Here is a 20184-nt window from a genome sequence, read left to right as displayed (position 1 = left end):
GCCACTTCTTCAAAATAGACTCACCCAGGCCATGGTATTTTGTGGAAGAGCCACCCTCAAGCAGCCAAAGAACCGCATGTGGCTTGAGAGCCGTAGTTTGCAGACCATGGCACTAAGAGAACTGACTATCCACCAGAAGCTCACAGGCCACTACAGGTCAGCAAACTGAGTCACGAGCGGTGAAGGTGCTGCTTTGCAGTGACAAAGCTACTTGTTGTCAACTTGAAATTTACGTTTTTCCCCCCGTCCACCTCACCACCATCCAAAATAGCAAGTCATCCAAAAGTAGTGTTTGCTTGGGGAAATACATTATATGATGTGTTTGCCGAGGCTTGCCCTTCTGATTATGCATTATTTAAGCTTAGAAAGTTGTTTTGTCTGCACAAGCATGATCCCAGTGTAGCATTGAGTCTTACTATATGGGAGCTGGGAGAGAAGCTGCTTTTTAATTTTTTTATTTTTTAAATGTTTTTTATTGATTTCAGAGAGAGGAAGGAAGAGGGAAAGAGAGATAGAAACATCAATGATGAGAGAGAAACATGGATCGCCCGCCTCATGGGGATCTAGCCAGCAAACCCGGTATGTGCCCTGACAGGGAATCAAACCTGCCACTTCCTGGGCATGGGACAACACTCAACCAACTGAGCCACACCAGCCAGGTGAGAAGCTACTTTTTAAATCCCAGAAGAGAGCCCTGGCTGGAGTGGCTCAGTTGGTTGGAATGTCAACCCATGCACCAAAGGGCCACAGTTTCAATTCCTGGTCAGGGCACAGACCCAGGTTGCAGGTGGATGCATAGGGGAAATAACCAATGTATATCCCTCTCCCTCCCTGTCTCTCTCTCTCTCCCCCTCCCTCTTTCCCCCTGTCTCCCTTCCCTCTCCTTTCCTCTTTCCCTAAAATCAATAAGAACACGTCCTCAGATGAGGATTAAAAAGAAAAACAAATAAAATAAAGACAAAATACAATAAATCCCAGATAACCTATCCAGAAAGAAATGAAGATGGCGTCTGAGCCAGACCTCCCCTCTCGGAAGGTGAATAACTGAACTCCCTACGGCAGGACGTCTGCCTTCAGTGTGGCCAGATGTGGAGACCCCCAGGCCTTCCTCACTGGCGTTCTCTGGGAGGCAGGATGGGCAAATGGTTCTTCTGGAAGTCTCCCTGCAGCGTCTCCTGCTGTGCTCCAGCGCCCCCTCCTGGGGGGACCCAGCCCAGCACTCACTTCCTCCTGTTTCTCAGATCGCCAGCTCCCAGCTGTGCCCTGAGAGCTAAGTTGGAGTCCCCCGTTATGGGCCCAGCAGGGCCGTTTTGAGGATAGCGTTTCCTTTTCCCAGGTTTTTTTATGAGCCTCCTTGTGACAGGCGTGGGCTTGGTGAGAGCCGAACATTCTGGCGGGGGAAGGGGGGAGATCCCACAGGGGAAGCTGCCTCCCTAAGCCTGCCCTCTGCAAAAATAAAGAGCGTGCTAAATAGCCGGGTTTTATTAACTGGGGAAGCCAGGCTGAGGAAAATGCTCGATAATTAAAAATAATGGCTTCCTTACGAACACAAAATTGTATTAATTTAAAAATTGGTTTCTGTGTTGCTCCGCACCTACCGAGCCAGCTGGGAAGGGAACTGTGCTGATCCCGGCAGTGAGAATCATTCAAAATAACTTTTATGTGCTCCAGGAAGCCTGGGGGTTAATTTAAATATGGTTAGATGGGTAATTTAATTCAGGAGAAGAGCACGGCATGGCTAAATTAAAGCTTCTGCGCTCTCGGAACTGGGGGGCTGGTGCCCATGAGCCAGCCAGCTCTCTAGCACCCCACCCCCCACAGCTGAGGCACCTCCTCTTCACACGTGGTGCCCTCATAATTAAAGCTACTTGCTTCTCATCAGATTACACGACTGGCCTGCACTGTTTGGCTCAGCTTCCAGTGGATTCATCATATTTAATTATGAGAAGGATGAGGCACTTTAATAGACGTCACCAAGATGGCCACATAGGTGGTTCCTGACTTTGCTCCCCTGTAAGAGTGACTGACAACTGTTCACAGACAAGCATCTGAGGGATCAGAGAACACGGGTGAGGCCGAAGCATCCCAGGCCCTGCAGAGGCCAAGACAGTTGGCATTCAAGAGGAAGAGGGGTAGCGACATGGTGCCCATGGGAGCCACCCTGGGCAGGCACAGCACCCTGCAGAGAGACCCTGAGCCTACGGTTCCTCTGTGGGGAAAGGGAGCCCAGAGGGGACCTCCAGCTGCCCCCACATTGTGGGGCGCTTGGTGAGAACCCCATTCTGGTCCCATCCCACAGAGAAGGCAGGGGGATCTGATTGTGATGGAGAGGGAAGGAGGTGCTTCCATCAGTCAGCACTCAGGTCTTGGGAGACCCAGCTCCCACCGGCAGAGCGCAGGTCGTAGTGCCAACCAGCAGTTTTGCTTGTCTGCAGCACCAAGTTGTGGCACAGGCTGGCCAGGGAAGTCAGCAGGGTGACAGTCTGCCCTTGCCCAGGCAGGAGAGCGGAGTCATGGCCCCAGCCCAGCCCCATCGGACACCCGGAGGCTGCATAGACCTGCCAGGCTCAGGCCCACAGGTGGACAAGCAGAGCTGACCACGGTAGAGCAGAGCCAGTCCAGGGCGGGGAGGCCTCCCTGCTATGCCCAGACAGGAGGAGGTTGTTCATAGTCCCACCCTCTGCTAAGTGTAGCCCCTGGCCCGCCGGACCAGGAGACCTATTTGGAAAGTTTGGGAGGTGCCTAGCATGGGCCCTCCTACCTTACCTAGGCAGCCCTGACCTGCCATGGGGGAGCTACAAATAATACAACTTAAAAATGAGCAAAGGACTTAAACAGACATTTTTCAAAGAAGATACACAAGTGGCTAAACATGAAAAGACGCTCAACATCACTAATTATTAGGGAAATGTAAATCAAAACCTCAGTAAGGTATCATGCCATGCCTGTAGCGAATGGCCATCGTTAAAAAGATGAGAGACCAATGCCGATGAGGATATAGAGAAAAAGGAACCCTTTGTACTGTTGGTGGGACTGTAAATTGGTACAGCCTCTATGGAAGACAGCATGGAGGATCCTCCAGAAATAAAAATAGTATGGCTGTATAATCCTGCAACTCCACTTCTGGGAATATGTTCAAAAGAAATGAAAACACTTTATCAAAGAGATCTCTATACTCCCATATTTCCAGAGAAGAATTACATTTACAATATCCAAGACTTGGAAACAAAAAGTCTATCAATGGATGAATGGATAAAGAAGATGTAAGATAGATAAATAGGTAGACAGACACCATGGAATATTATTCAGCCATATAAAATGAGGAAATGCTGCCATTTGCAGCAGCATGGATGGAGTTGGAGGGCATAATGCTAAGTAAAACAAGCCAGAGGAAGGCAAATATTGTATGATTTCATTTATATGTGAAATCTTAAAAAACAAACAACAACAACAAAACTACCTCATAGAAAATGAGATCATATTATTTGTGGTTACCAGAGAAGAGGGTAATTGGAGGAAAGAAAAGGTACAAACTTCCAGTCATAAGTAACTAAGTACAACTTATATGGAACCAAAAAAGACCCTGAATAGCCTTGGCAATCTTGAGAAAGAAGAACAAAGTGGAAGGATCACCATACCAATAGCAAACTATACTACAAAGCCATTCTCATCAAAACAGCCTGGTTCTGGCACAAAAGCAGTCATATAGATCAATGGAACAGAACAGATAACCCAAAAATCAACCCACGCCATTATGGTCAATTAATATTTAAAAAAGGCAAGAGCATATAATGGAGTCAAGACAGTCCCTTCAATAAATTGTATTGGAAAAAACTGGACAGATACATGCAAAAAGAAATGAAACTAGACTGCCAACTTACACCATACACAAGAATAAACTCAAATGGATAAAATACTTAAGTGTAAGTAACAAAGCCATAAAAATCCTAGAAGACTACATAGGCAGCAAAATCTCAGACATCTCACATAACAGAATTTTCACCAGTACATCTCCTAGGGCAAGAGAAACACAAAAGAATTTAAAAAATGGAACTACATCAAACTAAAAAGCTTTTGCACAGCAAAAGAAATCATCCTCAAAACTAAAAGGGAGCCCACTGAATGGGAAAACATATTCACCAACCATACATCTGATAAGGGGCTCATTTCTAAAATATGTGAAGAACTCCTACAATTCAGCAAAAGGAAGACAATTCAATTTTAAAAATGGGCAAAGGACTTGCATAGATACGCCTCCAACGAGGACAGACGGCCAAGAGACATATGAAAAAGTGCTCAACATCACTAATCATCAGAGAGATGCAAATTAAAATGACAGTGAGGTATCAATAAATGGCTACCATCAATAAATCAACCATCAACAAGTGCTGGCCAGGATGTGGGGGACAGGGAACCCTAGAACACTGGTGGGAATGCAGACTGTGCAACCACTGTGGAAAACAGCATGCAGACTCCTCAAAAAATTAAAAGTAGAACTGCTATTTGAACTAGTGATCCCACTTCTGGGAATATATCCTAAGAAAACAGAAAGGATATATGCACCCCTGTGCAGTATTGTTTACAAAAGCTAAGATCTGGAAACAACCCAAGTGCCCATCAGCAGATGAGTGGATAAAAAAGCTGTGGCACATTTACACCATGGAATACTATGCAGCTGTACAAAAGACAGATCTCTTACCCTTTGAAACAGCATGGATGGACTTGGAGAACATTATGCTAAGTGAAGTAAGCCAATCAGAGAAATACAAGTATCACATAATCTCACTTATATGTGGAATCTAAAGAATAACAACAAAAACTGATGAACAAAATAAGTCCAGAGACATGGAAGCATGGAACAGACTGACAGACCTCAAGGGGAAAGGAGTTGGGGGGTTGGGGGGATAGGAGCAAGAAGGTAAGAAATTAACCAAAGAATGCATATGCATGCCAGCCCAGTGCATGACATTCATTCACTGGAGGAGAGGGGGTCCTCAGCCCAACCTGTTAGGGGATGTCCGTCAGTCGGACATCCTTAGCGCTGCCATGGAGGCAAGAGAGGATCCCGCCACTGTTGCTGTGCTCTCCAGCTGTCAGCCTGGCTTGTGGCTGAGCAGTGCTCCCCCTGTGGGAGTGCACTGACCACCAAGAGGCAACTCCTGCATTGAGCGTCTACTCCCTGGTGGTTAGTGTGCGTCATAGTGACTGGTGGTTCCGCCCTTAGGTCAATTTGCATATTAACCTTTTATTATATAGGTTATGCATAGCCCATGGACACAGACAATAGTGAGGTGAAAGCCTGGAGTAGGGTGGGCCCCAGGTCAAGGGGAGCAAAATTGAAAAAATAAAGGACATCTGTAATACTTTCAACAGTAAAAATAATAATAATAACAATAATACTAATAAGTACCAACTAACTCCAACCAATAAAAATAAATAAATACATACTGGAGACATAATGCAAACTTGATGGCTTCAGTGAACACTGCTGTGTGATATAGAAGAAAGTTGTTAAGAGAGTGAATTCTAAGAATTCTCATTACAAGGAGAAAAATAGTGTTTGTTCTTTTTTTTTTCTATATGAGATGATGGATGTTAACTAAATTTACTGTTCTCATCAGTTCACAATATATGTAAGTCAAATCATTAGGCCATACACCTTAAATTTGTACATTAATATATACCCATTACTTAAACTCGCCGTTCAGGGAATCTTCTGCAGTTGTCCCAAATGGAGCAACCCAATGTGGCCAGACTTCTGTCTCCAGAGGAAGTCACCCCAGCCTGTGTGACTCTAATTTGGGGTCAAGATCCCCAATAATTCTGGCAGCATTAACTTCGGACTGGTTTTTAAAAATGTGATATCCCTCACCTGTTGTCTTCTTGACTGTTATTCCCAATTGCTGCAAGTCTGATGGTGTGCATCTTCCTGAAAGCTGAGCTCCCATGTAATCCTAAGAACTTGCCACCTTCATCCCTATATCTATGCTTTTCCAGATGTTCTATCTCAAATGTTCTATCCCTTTCTCTCCACGGCAACAGCAACAGTTTGAAGAGTCAGATAGTCCTGGGTTTAAACCCAGCCCCTGAACCTGTCTAGCTATGTCACCCTCTGAGCTAACTGCCCCTGTAAAAAATAACTTCTGCTTATGTTGTGAGAATTAGACTGGGATCAGGTATCTAAAGTACCTAGCATGGTACCTGTCAGAGCACCAGGGGCTTATATCAGTTTGGATTAGTTTCAACTGCAATGTAACAGAAATATAGGAATAACATGCTAGATGTAAGCAATTCAAGGTTGGTATGGATGACCACTGAAAACACGTAGGTCAGTGGTCAGCAAACTGCGGTTCTGTTGACTAATGAGTTTGCTGAACACTGGGATAGGGGCTTAATTACAAGGAACAACAACAGCCTGTAATGATTGGAATTGAGAGTCTAGGTCAGTGGTCGGCAAACTCATTAGTCAACAGAGCGGCAAACCGCGGCTTGCCGACCACTGACCTAGATCAACAGAGAGAGAGATCTAGATTCTTTTTCCGGGTGAGCCATCATCCTTGAGGTTTCCATCTTCAGTGTCATCCATAGTCACAAGGAGAATGCTGGAGCTCCAGAGATCACACCTCGGGGGAGGAGGAAAGTGGGGAAGACAAAAGGATGCCTAATTCTTAGCTGAGTCGGCTTCCTTTAGAGCTGAATCCCAGACCAACCCCACCATGTCACTGCTGTGAGACCTGGAACAAGGATGTAACCTCTCTGTTCCCAGCTCAGTTTCCTCATTTATCCAGTGGTATTTGTGAGCATCAGCTCAGACAATAGATATAAATCGCCTGACTCAATGCCTATACAGACTAGCCCTCACCAGCATCATTATTATTAAGTGCTAGTGAACCATTAGGATAAGGTGAGGAGGTGCCAGACATCTCTCCCGTCTCTTCTTTCTGCCTGTTTATATCCTCCGATGCCTTCAGCAGTCATTCCAGGGACATCTGGGTTTGCAGTCAATTATATTGAAAGAGCCTGACTGAGTCGGCCTCATTTTATTCAGCCATCCTCTCAGGACTAGCTAAACCTCAAGAGTCAGCCCTTCCCTTTTTTTGGCGTCTCCCAGCCCGGCTGAGGTCTCCCCACTAAATTCTTGCACCCCCGACAGGGATAAGGTTTTTCTCTACATAGAAGGAAAGGAGTGCACCTAAGAATGAGCCTTCAGATTCCCAGATCTTTGTAAAATATGGGTTTCCAAGACCTTCTCCCTATCCTCCTGGGTACCTTTACTTAAGGCTTCAGAAGAAATCCTGGCACCTGCTGTTACAGGTTGTTAGCTGCTCAGCTGATGACATGGCCAAAAATGGTTCTAAGCGTGCAAATATACAAATCCTCTTGGCCCTGCGGTGGCCGTGCACTGCACATTTGTCAATATCCATGCTTTCTACAACCTGGTGGCACCCTTGTAATTGTGCAAGTTACCGCCCACGTGACTGCTCATGGCAGCCATGCCCAGATCAGCCATCACTGACCTTAAGCAGCCCCATGACTGTATTCCAGTACACCTGACAAATATCGCCATTTTCTATGCGTACCGTGACACAAGAATTTAGAAAGCACTCCTTTAGGTAACTTCAGGGTTGTTTCTTCCTCCGACATACAGTAGGCCCAGCCTCGCCAGCCACATCCTCCATAAAAGCCTGTGCTAATGTGCCCAGGTGGTATATTTCAAACCAGGCCCTTTGTGTTTGCCTAGGTCCACGGAAGGAACCTTTTGTCCATCGACTATGACCGGAATATTCGAACGGAAAAGATCTATGATGATCACCGGAAGTTCACCCTGAGGATCATCTACGACCAGGTGGGCCGCCCCTTCCTCTGGCTCCCCAGCAGCGGGTTGGCAGCCGTCAACGTCTCGTACTTCTTCAATGGGCGCTTGGCTGGCCTGCAGCGCGGGGCCATGAGCGAGAGGACAGACATTGACAAGCAAGGCCGGATCGTGTCACGCATGTTTGCTGACGGGAAAGTGTGGAGCTACTCCTACCTTGACAAGGTGGGTACATGTGCCACTTGGGGCCAGCGGGGCTTTCTCTTGCTAAGGCTGCCCTCTTTCAGCTGACCGAATACACTTTGCTATGAGCCATCTGAACATCTTTACTAGATTCCACGAGGGCTTCCCTCCCACTATTCCCCCCTCACTGGGAAGGAGGTAATCTGAATGACATGTTATTCATAGCTCAGCACTATACCATTAAAGCAAAATTTAGAAAGAGAGAGAGAGAGAGAGAGAGAGAGAGAGAGAGAGAGAGAGAGAGAGAGAGAGAGAGAGAGAGAGAGAGAGAACCAGATACTCAGGAATGGCAAAATGGATATAAACAGTCTGATTTTATTCCAAAAATCATAATAATAAGTACTGTTGAAGCTGACAGAATGATCCCATTGGCAATATGGCTAATTATCACTTATTTATAAATTAGAAATGGCTAATCATTACTTATAAATTAGAAGTGCCTTTCCCGAAACTTAGCCATCAGAGGAAGAGATTGTGCTTAAAACTCAAGCGCACAGAGCAGCACCCTTCCCCTGGGTCTGTTGTTGAACCAGCCAACAGATCTTCTCCACGGATTCCCCGTGTCTGAAAGTGCCAAGTTCAGGTCTCCATGTAGGTCTGCGGAGGTTGGCCATGCAATGAAAAGGTGTCCCTTCAGGGCACAAGTCGCGATTTTTGAGGCTGCCCTGGTCATCTCATCATTAGACAGAAGCTACTGGACTCACCCTGACCCAGGTCCATTTCCATTCCTTCCCTCCTCGCCTCCTGATTAGTGATTCCTTGCAGACAGAGCTGTTACCTCCTCTGCAAGAGAGGGGCTGCTGTCCCTTGGGTCCCTCCCAAACCCGAATACTGTTCTCATTATACCATAAAATACTGGAATGGTTGGCCAGAGGAGGCAGGAATCTCTCAATGGCCTCAAGATTAAGGCCACTTTTTTTTTTATATACCCAAAGAATCAATGATTTTGAGCTATTTAACCCTTTCAGTAGCTTCTAAATAGAGGCTATGCTTTCTCTTTAATCAGGGGTGCAGAAGCATAGTATGTGTGTCACACCTGTCCCCTGCTGCGTCAGTGGCAAGTCATTGCTAACCAATTTCCAGATTCCTTGTTATTGAGTCTATAGGCAAACTCAACCAATGCCTCTCAGCTCAGTCCTTCAGGGAAATGGCATAAATTCTGTCAGTGGGAGTGATTGGTCCTAAAAGGCCAACTCATGGGTTCCCTTTCCCGTTCCTTCCTGCAGTCCATGGTCCTCCTGCTTCAGAGTCAGCGTCAGTACATATTTGAGTATGACTCCTCCGACCGTCTCCACGCCGTCACCATGCCCAGCGTCGCCCGGCACAGCATGTCCACGCACACCTCCATTGGCTACATCCGCAACATTTACAACCCGCCGGAAAGCAACGCTTCAGTCATCTTTGACTACAGTGATGATGGCCGAATCCTGAAGACGTCCTTTTTGGGCACTGGGCGCCAGGTATTCTACAAGTATGGGAAACTCTCCAAGTTATCAGAGATTGTCTATGACAGTACCGCTGTCACGTTTGGGTATGACGAGACCACTGGTGTTTTGAAGATGGTCAACCTCCAAAGTGGGGGCTTCTCCTGCACCATCCGCTACCGGAAGATTGGCCCACTTGTGGACAAGCAGATCTATAGGTTTTCTGAGGAAGGCATGGTCAATGCCAGGTTCGACTACACCTACCATGACAACAGCTTCCGGATTGCAAGCATTAAGCCCGTCATAAGTGAAACTCCTCTTCCTGTTGACCTCTACCGCTATGATGAGATTTCGGGCAAGGTGGAGCACTTTGGCAAGTTTGGAGTTATCTATTACGACATCAACCAAATCATTACCACCGCCGTGATGACCCTCAGCAAACACTTTGACACCCATGGGAGGATCAAGGAAGTGCAGTACGAGATGTTCAGGTCCCTCATGTACTGGATGACGGTGCAATATGACAGCATGGGGAGAGTGATCAAGAGGGAGCTAAAACTGGGGCCCTATGCCAACACCACCAAGTACACCTATGACTATGACGGGGATGGGCAGCTTCAGAGTGTGGCTGTCAATGACCGCCCGACCTGGCGCTACAGCTATGACCTCAACGGGAACCTTCACTTGCTGAACCCAGGCAATAGCGTGCGCCTTATGCCCTTGCGCTATGACCTACGGGACCGGATAACCAGACTTGGCGATGTGCAGTACAAAATTGACGATGACGGCTATCTGTGCCAGCGAGGGGCTGACATCTTTGAGTACAACTCCAAGGGCCTCCTGACGAGGGCCTACAACAAGGCCAGTGGGTGGAGTGTCCAATACCGCTACGACGGTGTGGGGCGGCGGGCTTCCTACAAGACCAACCTGGGCCACCATCTGCAATACTTCTACTCTGACCTCCACAACCCGACTCGCATCACCCATGTCTACAATCACTCCAATTCAGAGATAACCTCGCTCTACTATGACCTCCAAGGCCACCTCTTTGCCATGGAGAGCAGCAGTGGGGAGGAGTACTACGTTGCCTCGGATAACACAGGGACTCCCCTGGCTGTGTTCAGCATCAATGGTCTCATGATCAAACAGTTGCAATATACAGCCTACGGGGAGATTTATTATGACTCCAACCCCGACTTCCAGATGGTCATTGGCTTCCATGGGGGACTCTATGATCCCCTAACCAAACTGGTCCACTTCACTCAACGTGATTATGATGTGCTGGCTGGACGATGGACCTCTCCGGACTACACCATGTGGAAGAACGTGGGCAGGGAACCAGCCCCGTTTAACCTGTACATGTTCAAGAGCAACAATCCTCTCAGCAATGAGCTGGATTTAAAGAACTACGTGACAGGTGAGGACACTGCTGCCTCAGTTGGGCAGTGGCTCCCTGTGGGGTGGTTGTCCTGGTACACCATTTGGGAACTTCAAAAGAATGTCTTATGTCTTATAGTAGGAGAATCTGGAGAACTGTAACCCCTAGGCTGTACAGTATGTAGGACAGTCAAGTGACAGCAGTATAGAGCAGTCACCAAGTGTGTTTGAAGATGTCCTGACATTTGCAAGTTCATTTAGTTGAAATAAGTTTTAGAAGAACCTTTTTACCCCAACAGAGGAAAACTACCTTATGAAGAGGGAAAGAGAGGGACTCTAGTATCAGAACTATCTGGTTCCAATGTCCTTCTTGATTTATAAGCCAATGGACCATGGGCTACTTGGCCAATCTCTCTGAGCTGTAGTTTCCTTCTCTGTGAAAGGACACTCATAAAACCATCCCAGAGAGTGGCCTTGAAAAGCACAGGAACTAATGTAGGTGAAGTCTAGTATTTGGCACTTAGACAGTGGATGTTCGCCAAAGGGCATCTGCTTGCGCTGTTAACATCATCGTTACTAGTGAAGCAGTGAGTTAGCCTAGGTAGAGAGATGACTAAAACCCAGTTCCCCACCTCACCCCCAGGCTGGTAGGACACACACACAAATAACCAATGATAACTCAAAGCAGAATTAAGTCTGTGCTACCTTACAGGTACCTGTTATTTATTCAACAAGCATTTTTAGAGTGACCAGGCTAGTTTCTGGGGGATACAATGGTGAATGAGACAAGTACCCTTCTCTCAAAGGTGTGTGGTGTGTGTGTGTGTGTGTGTGTGTGTGTGTGTGACTTAAGATTTAAAATTTTTGATGTACTACAGAAGGGCCCCAAGGGTCAAACTGGGCCTGATGAAGGCAATCTTGGTTGGCAGAAATGGACTCAAGGCTCAAGAAGAACTATGAGCAACAGTGAGAAGGGCACAGGAAGCTTTGACAGGGTATGAAGAGAGAGACCAAAGAGGGTCTTCTCCACCTACCTGTCCATCCATCCATTCACCCATTCAACAAATATTTTCGTAGCATCTAACATATACTCAGAACAAGAAATGCAATGGAGAGCAAGTTAAAGTTCCTGACCTTAAGGAAGTAAGCAAGGAAATCTGGATGGATGGATGGATGGATGGATGGATGGATGGATGGAGATCCAAAGAGACCAACTTCCAGCAAAGAAGCCAAGGCCATCTCATGCATTATAGAGGAACAACATGGGGACCCCAAGTCTAAGACCCCCACGCTCCAAGAAACTTAACAGCTTTTGGCCATGGGCCAGAGAGGCATCAAGCCTAAGGGGTCCCCAACCTTCCCGTGACAAAGAGTCACTTGTCCATCCCCCAGATAGGAAAGGAAACAGCAGTTACCAGGAGCGCCCTGCGGCCCACCATGTCCCATGCTGCAGAGAGAAATAGTTCGACCTGAACGATCCATGTGTGGCTATGCCATGCCTCATGGACATGTTCATTGAAGCCGAGCCGAGTACCCCCGCCCAACAGAAGCAGTGGGTACCTTGTGAGCCCAGGAGCTATGGCCATGCCACGCTGGTTTCCCTCCCATGCTCCCTGCTGCACCTCGTTGGGAGGGACTCCCATGCTACTCTGCCAGGCTTCCTCTCTTCCCTGTGGCTTAGCCTCACTTCTGTCCCCCAGTTCACTGCAGTTTCAAATTAAAGCACCTCTGAGGAAAACACACACACATATGTATAGAGTTTCAGATAACGATAAGTGCTATGAAGAGAAATAAAGTAGGTTAAGGGGTTCGAGAGCGATAGGCAGCGTCTACATGGCTGCTCACGGGGGCCTTTCCGAAAAGGTGGCGTGGGAGCAGGTCTTTAGAAATGGCAGGGAGGGGGCAGCAGGAGGAACAGTGTCCCAGACAGAGGAAATGGTGCGAACTGGGGGCCATAGGAGAAGACTCTCCCACCGCCCAGACCGTGCCTCCCTAAGCCCTGCTGGGCGCCGGGCACCTTAGGGATGGATCAGCCAGAGGCACATTGGTGAAAGCCCTCAAAATGAGCTGAACAGCCTACAGCTGTCAAGGCAGAGTACACTCAAACCTCACTGACCTCCTCAGCCACTTTCATGGTTCTTCTGAAAGTGGGGGGCGGGGGGCACCTTTTTGCTTTTACTGGCAGCTCAGGGGGCACACAGAATTCAGAGGACACCGGGAATAAACTGGGGTGGGGAAGACGAACCACCAGGAGCAGATAAGAACTGGCTGGCTCCTTCTGGGCCTGGTTTAGGGGGGGTGGGAGAGAGTCGGTGCCTCTCAACACAAAGGACGGACCCCTTCCTTCAACCCAAGGGAGGGGAGAGAGAAAAAGCAGAAGGCTCTTGCTTCGGCCTCCTGAATCTCAGGGAAATGGGGGGAAGCCAGTGCTTTGATGGCATTGCCTGTGGGAAAGGAGAGAGGCGCTGGGTAGGACACAGGTCAGCTGGGAAAACTGCAGATACCAGATGGTAGCTCTGGGTGTCCTCTGAGTTGGAATCACTGCTGTATTGGGGTGGGGGTCCCCCACTGTTCATGGGGGCTGAGGCTGGTCCTGGGCTGTGGGCTGCCTGGGTCCAGGAGACTTTTGCCGTCTTCACTGGAAGGAGGGGTCGCTTCCTGGGTGCTGGGCTCAGGCCAAGAGCCGTCCATGGGCCCTCGGCCGGGCTTGGTCTCGCCATCCTCACCTCGTGGTAGGCTGGCTGCTGGGGCGGAGGACCTTCTGTGTCTGGGCCAGAAGCTGGGTGGGGGCACCCACTCATCTCCTAGTGGTTGGTCCCCCTCCAATGGTGCTGTCTCTTTAGGTTTTACCCTTTTGGTGCCCCTGAGGCTGCCGCTGGGCTGGGGTCCCTGGGCCTTGCCCAAAGCCAAGTCCATAGAGGAAGGTGGAGGAAACCACCCTCTAGGCCGCCCCCAGGGTCTTCAGCTCGCTTCCCTTCGCTGCCTGTTTCCGCCAGCATGGATGCTGTGGTACCTGGGCAAGGCAGATGGTGAATCGGTATCTGTGTGGCCTGGGGAGGCCTGGGGGGCAACAGGGGCTGCCCTTCCCTGGCACACAATGAGCGGGCGGTCTCTGCACCTTCTCTCCGCCCAGTCTCTCAGGGTTTCTTTCAGGGCTGCCTGGGGAAGGAGGCATCCTCCTGGGCGTCCTTCCTGTGGCTGGATCCGGAACCATTCAGACCTGGAACTGTTGTCTGGCAGCACCGGCCTCTCCTTCTGACTCCGGCTGGGGGGGGGGCAGGGGTCCCCGAGGCTGCCGTTGCGGAAGATGGAGGGCAGCTAGGGATGCGGGGGTCCCAGCAGCGGAGCCCTAGGCAGCTCGGACCTCGCCGCCTGCTTTCTGTGGCTCCGCAGGCACTGGTTCCCCCACGCAATCGCCCTAGAGGCGCGAAGTGGGCGAGTCGCCCCTGGGGGCGTCTGCCTCTCTCATCTCGGGGGTCCAGTACTGGCTGCTGATCCCGCGAGGCGAGGTCCGGTAGCAGCCGTTCATGCCGTGGGGTCCAGTTCTGGCCACTGCCCCGGCCCCTCCCGCAGCTCACGAACCCGCCGCCCACCCACGTGCCCACCCACGTGCGCGCTGCAGCTGCGGAGCCTTGCGCGCTGGCAAAGGGGCTCTCCTCGTTCCAGTGCTCCAGCGCGACTCCATAAATGGGAGCTGAATCAGGTTGAACCAAGTCCAACAAAATTACATCCAGAAACTAGTATCAGAAAGAGTCTGACCTAAAAGGCGGTGTTAGAGAAGCCGCGTGGCTTGGGCTGATGGCTCCCGTCCGAGCTGGACAGGGAGCGGGAGGGGGGGGGGGGGGGGGGGGGCGGGGAAGCAGGGCCAGGCGCCCGCCCACACCTGCTGCCCTGGCAGGGGGAGGTGGCCCCTGGAGCGGGGACCCCTGGGGGAACAGCACCTCGTCTCCACTCTCCACTCTGCGCAGCACGTGGGCGCATCTGGAACCTCATCTCCGTGAGTCTTCGTGTGCCCCTTAGGAGAGCGGCGGAGCAGTTGAACTTGCCGCTGGCCGTTTAAGCAGGAGAATAATTAAGACGTAGTGGGGAGGAACCTCTCTCGTGCTCAAGAGCATCTTTGCTGTTTGGAAATAGCTCTCAGAGTGCAAGAGGCAGCTCCCGAGGCCAAGGAGATTCTGTTTCCTTCTGGGAATGTGGCTGGGGGGCGGGGGGCGGGGGCGGGGGTGGGGGGCGGGGGTTGTCAGCAGCTCCAAGACACCTGGGCTGGAGCAGAGGGGCAGCTGCCAGGAAGAGCGAGGAGGGCAGGAAAGATTCCTTTCCCACTCATGGCTCCAGATATGCAGCCTTTTGGATTTGTTTGGGGTTTTGTTTTGTTTTTTTTAATATTGTTAAAATATGTTTTTATTGGTTCTAGAGAAAGGGGGAGAGGGAGAAATAGAAACATTGATGAGAGGGTAACATCCTTCGGCTGCCTCCTGCATACCCGCTCCTAGACATCAAGCCTGCTACCCCATCATGTGCCCCGACCGAGAATTGAACCGGTGACCACTGAGCCACATTGGCCGGGCTTAACAGTTCTTTTTTAAGATAATATATTGATGATTGTTATATCTGTGATTTAAAAGTTTTAGTAAAAAGACTGACAGGAAGACAGACCTCTCTCCCAATGTTAGCATCCCAGGAGACTCTCCAGTCCTGGACAAACCCAGACCAGAGCCCAACCCAGAGCCTGGTCTGTCCTCAGGCTATTTCCTTCTGTTGGCAGCACCTGAGCACACCGGTTTTGGCCTTGCCCGTCACTTGCTGTGTAGCTTGAACACACATCTTAGCCTTTCTGAGCTTTCGGTTCTTCGTCAGCACCATGGTGATGATAGCAGTTCTCCCCCATGGGAGTGTGAGAAGTAAATGAATTGTGACTTATAAAGCGCCTAGCCCAGCACGAAGGCTAATGCATGTTAGGAATACATTTGCTGTGCATGTGCAGCAATGAACTTGGACATGGGGACTTTGAAGAGTGGGGACGCCACCTCTGCATCATTTTCCCAGGGGAGGACTCTCCAGCTCCACCCTGAAACAGACCCAAATTCCGCTCTGAGTGGCACGGGTTTGGCCAACCTGAAACCCCAACAAAGTTTGAGCCAAGCGAACCTCCTCGGTGTCACCCGCCGTGACTTGCACTTTTCGCCCCCCACCCCTTGTCCTGAGTGGGTCTTTGGGTTTACAACCCCAGGCGCATGTGAGCATAGAGTCAGGTTCTGTGGGGTTTAATTTCCCTTGGTGAGGAGGAAGCACCGCCGCCTTTTTCCCTCTCCCTCTCCTCCCATCTGTGCTTAACACCAAGCTGCTGAGCTGACAGCAGGTTTGGGGGAGAGACTGTGCTTCCAGCTGTGTGGGAGAACCCCAGAAGAGGGAGGGAATGCCACATTGCCAGGTTGTTTAGGGAGCCCATCCCTTACCAATGAGCTCCCACTGGAGGAGGGATGTGGCCTGTTGGAATGTGACTCCTGGGGGGAGAAGGGGGTGAGCAGAGCAAGGAGACATGGGATTGCTGGGGGTGGGGGCAGGTGGTAAATGTAGTGGTTGGGGTTGGTCCTATTGGAAAGGCAGCATCTGAGAAGACTCTGAAAGATGAGAGAGCCTGGGGAGACTTTTCAGGACGCGCACTCCAGGCGCTGAGATGAGTGTGCACCAGGCATGATGGAGCAACAGCAGAGGCTGGAGCTGAGGGAGCCGGGGGAGAAGGTGAAGTCAGAGAGACCTCGGGCGAGGGTTCTTAGAGACCATCAGGAGGACTTAGGCTTTTTCGTGGAGAGAAATGGGGAGGGGCATGGCATGTTCACCCCGGAGGAATGACAGGGCCTGCTCCATGTTTGAAGGCTCCTTCAGGCTGCTGCTCTGATCAGGCACGTGGGGTCCAAGGTGGGAGGCCAGCTAGAAGTCCTCCTGGGAGAGTACAAACCATTCAGTGGAGGGCGGGACCCAGGGGCAGGAGGTATGATTCCCAATGCAAGAGATTCGAGCTTGCCCTCTAGCGGGAGAAGGACAGTCTCACTCTGAGCGCACAGGGCTCTCTTTGGGGTTCTCTTTGAAGAGCAGACACCTGAGCCACGGGGCTCGGGAGCCAGAGGACTCTGCGTTCCATGCACTCGCAGGCCCTCCTTTCCATCACGAGCCAACGCAGGGCAGCACCCCACCTGGATGTCCTGTGCAAAGTTCATGATCGTCACTTACCCATCCAGCTGATCACTCTATCTCTAGCTGCTCAACACACCCACTGGCCTGTCTTCGATGTTCCCTTAAATACTTGCCCAAAAGAATGGGAGGATGGCCGAGACCGGTTTGGCTCAATGGATACAGCGTCGGCTTGGAGACTGAAGGGTCCCGGGTTCGATTCCGGTCAAGGGCATGTACCTTGGTTGCGGGCATATCCCCAGTGGGGGGTGTGCAAGGGTCAGCTGATCGATGACTCTCTCTCATCGATGTTTCTAACTCTCTATCTCTCTCCCTTCCTCTCTGTACAAAATCAATAACATATATATATATATATATATAGAATGGGAGGATGACTAGGTGGAGCCATCCACATGCCAGGCACAGTGATAAGCCCTTCCCATGGGTTTTCTCCTTCAGCCCTCACAACCACCCAACAAGATTGGTATAGGGGTTATCCCACGTGATATCTGAGGAGCCTGAGTGCAGAGCAAGGGCAGGAGCTTATCCAAGGTCACACAGCGAGGGCATTTGAAACTAGATCTACCTCACTCCAACACTGGTCTTCTAAGTCACCATGTGGGGTGGTTAACCACTGACCAAGTGTGGGAGGACATCTTCTTTCTCTAACCCATGCAAAGTAGCTCTGGGTCTGAACCAGGGGACCTTCCCAGGCTCCTGTCTGCCTCTCCTGTTGGATTCACAACCATTCATCCATTTTCTTTGGTTCTCTTCCCAACATCCTCCACGGCCTCCCGCCCATGATGATTTCAGAAGCCCTTGTTTTTGTTTCCACCCTAGATGTGAAGAGCTGGCTTGTGATGTTCGGATTTCAGCTCAGCAACATAATCCCTGGCTTCCCGAGAGCCAAAATGTATTTCGTGCCTCCTCCCTATGAGCTGTCAGAGAGTCAAGCCAGCGAGAATGGACAGGTAAGGGGAAGTTCCTGCCGAGAACATGAAGGACTATCATCGTTTCCTTTTGCAAACAGAACTGCATAGGAGCCAAGGGTACATGGGCAGAGGGGGGACACTGGAGCTGGGTATGAAAGATGCATGAATCGCGATGACTTCCCAGGAAAGCCAGAGTCGATGCTGTCACCGGGCTGGCACAGCACGCATTTCTTCAGCACCTCAATTATGGCCTTAATTGTGGTATCATGATCTGTTCAGTACATACCCTTGAGTTACTCCTTGATTAACAACAGCACAGAAATCTAGCAGCCACCTACCATCTGCATTGCCTGTAATATCGTAAACCTTTCGGCTTTTATAGGGCGTTGTAAAACGATGCTTTGCCGTTTCTGTCCCATTAAAGCATATTTCTATGCCCCACATAAAACGTCAGGGTTTTATGGCCCAAACGTATACAGATTGAGTTTTTAGTACAGAATCTGTCCTTGGTCCTCTCGATGATGACCGAATGGTGGTCATTTTCCATGTGGGTGCAGCTCCGAGCTCCGCCACCATGGGGTGGGTGGGGTGGGCAGCAGTGTCTGAGAGCCCCCGCCACGGAACCGGCGCTCAGCACCATCAAGGCCTAGAAGGTCTCAGCTGCTCTGGAGAGCTGTCCGGACTGTGTAAGGTGAGCGACGAGGAGGAGCCACTGGGTAATTGAGAACAGCCTTCTCTCCGTCCGCCCCTTCAGGGACTACTCAGCAGATGAATAGCCATCATTTCTCTCATTTATCCAAGTGCCATTACCTCCCAAACACAGCCTCTCCCATTATCCCAGCCTGTCCCCCAACCACCAATGGAGACAAGTTGTAATTTGTGAGTGGAGAACGGAAGGCCAAGGCAATAACCGGGATTTCCTCCCTCTGTGGAGCCCGGGGGGAAATCCAAGGCAAATGTCTCTGAGCCCGGAGACCGTCCCTCTGGCCCACAAAGCCAGGTGCACTCAGACATTCATGTGCTCACAAACCACCTAGCCCAGTGGTCGGCAAACTCATTAGTCAACAGAGCCAAATAGCAACAGTAGGACGATTGAAATTCCTTTTGAGAGCCACATTTTTTAAACTTAAACTTCTTTTAATGCCACATCTTTAAAATAGACTTGTGATATTTTGTGGAAGAGGCACATTCAATGGGGCCATAGAGCCACATGTGGCTTGCGAGCTGCAGTTTGCCAACCACAGATCTAGGGTGTCTAGTTAGAATGAAGTCTGAGATTTCTGTTGTGTGTTTTTTCTACCAGGGCGGGCCCAGAGGTTTCCCTGCTCCCAGCCCTACTTTGAGTAGCAAGGTCTTAACCCAAGGAAGGTCACGAATATTCAGGACATTGGCCTCAAAAAAAAATTTCAGTCACAGCAGCCAGGTTCCCAGCTGCTCAAACACACTCCCCGCCCTTCAGGCCAGGACACTCCGGGGTGTGAAGTGGGCAAGGCAGCTGCCAAGCCATCGGAATGCAGCCACCCTCTTCCTCCTCCAAGGAACAGTCCAGGCGAGTGGGCAGGCCTGGGCGCGGATGCCAGCAAGGTGGCAAACCCCCATACCATTGTTTCAGTTAGGGGCACAGTTCCAGCAGTCAGGCCACACACCCCTAGCCCTGGAACTGCCAGCCTGTCCCAGTCTCCAAAGGTAAGCTTCGCCCGGCCAGTGTGGCTCAGTTGGTTGAGCTTTGTCTTAGGCACCAGGAGGTCACCTGTTTGATTCCCAGTCAGGGCACATGCCCTGGTTGTGGGCTCGTTCCCCAATAGGGGGCATGCAGGAGGAAGCTGATCGATGTTGATGTTTCCCATTCTCTCTCCCTCTCCCTTCCTCTCTCTGAAATCAAGAAAAACATATGGCCGAAATTGGTTTGGCTCAGTAGATAGAGCAACAGCCTGCAGACTGAAAGGTCCCAGGTTCGATTCCTGTCAAGGGCATGTACCTTGGTTGCGGGCATATCCCCAGTAGGAGGTGTGCAGGAGGCAGCTGATCGATGTTTCTAACTTTCTATCCCTCTCTCTTCCTCTCTGTAAAAACTCAAAAAATAAATAAATAAATAAATAAATAAATAAATAATTATATATATATATATATATATATATATATATATATATATTTTTTTTTTTTTTTTTTTTTTTAAAGAAAGAAAAACATGTTTTCAGAACAGTCAGTGCATGTCATCAAAGAC

The 20184-nt window shown here is 49.9% G+C and overlaps 1 protein-coding gene across 8 annotated transcripts in view; it reads left to right on the top strand.

Annotated features, from left to right (window-relative positions):
- The window catches only part of TENM2 (teneurin transmembrane protein 2), an 867288-nt gene that overhangs the window by 844476 nt on the left and 2628 nt on the right, over positions 1–20184 (top strand). For all 8 annotated transcript variants that reach the window (XM_045577000.1, XM_045576998.1, XM_045576997.1 and 5 more), the window contains 3 exons: positions 7742–8038; positions 9283–10897; positions 17869–17999. In XM_045577000.1, the coding sequence (XP_045432956.1) occupies positions 7742–8038; positions 9283–10897; positions 17869–17999 (2043 nt within the window). The remainder of the gene's footprint in view (positions 1–7741; positions 8039–9282; positions 10898–17868; positions 18000–20184) is intronic.

Source organism: Pipistrellus kuhlii, unplaced genomic scaffold (assembly GCF_014108245.1).
Source record: "Pipistrellus kuhlii isolate mPipKuh1 unplaced genomic scaffold, mPipKuh1.p scaffold_m20_p_8, whole genome shotgun sequence".
Lineage (NCBI taxonomy): Eukaryota > Metazoa > Chordata > Mammalia > Chiroptera > Vespertilionidae > Pipistrellus > Pipistrellus kuhlii.
The sequence above is the reverse complement of the archived record's forward strand: the minus strand, read 5'-3'. Positions and strand labels throughout refer to the sequence as shown.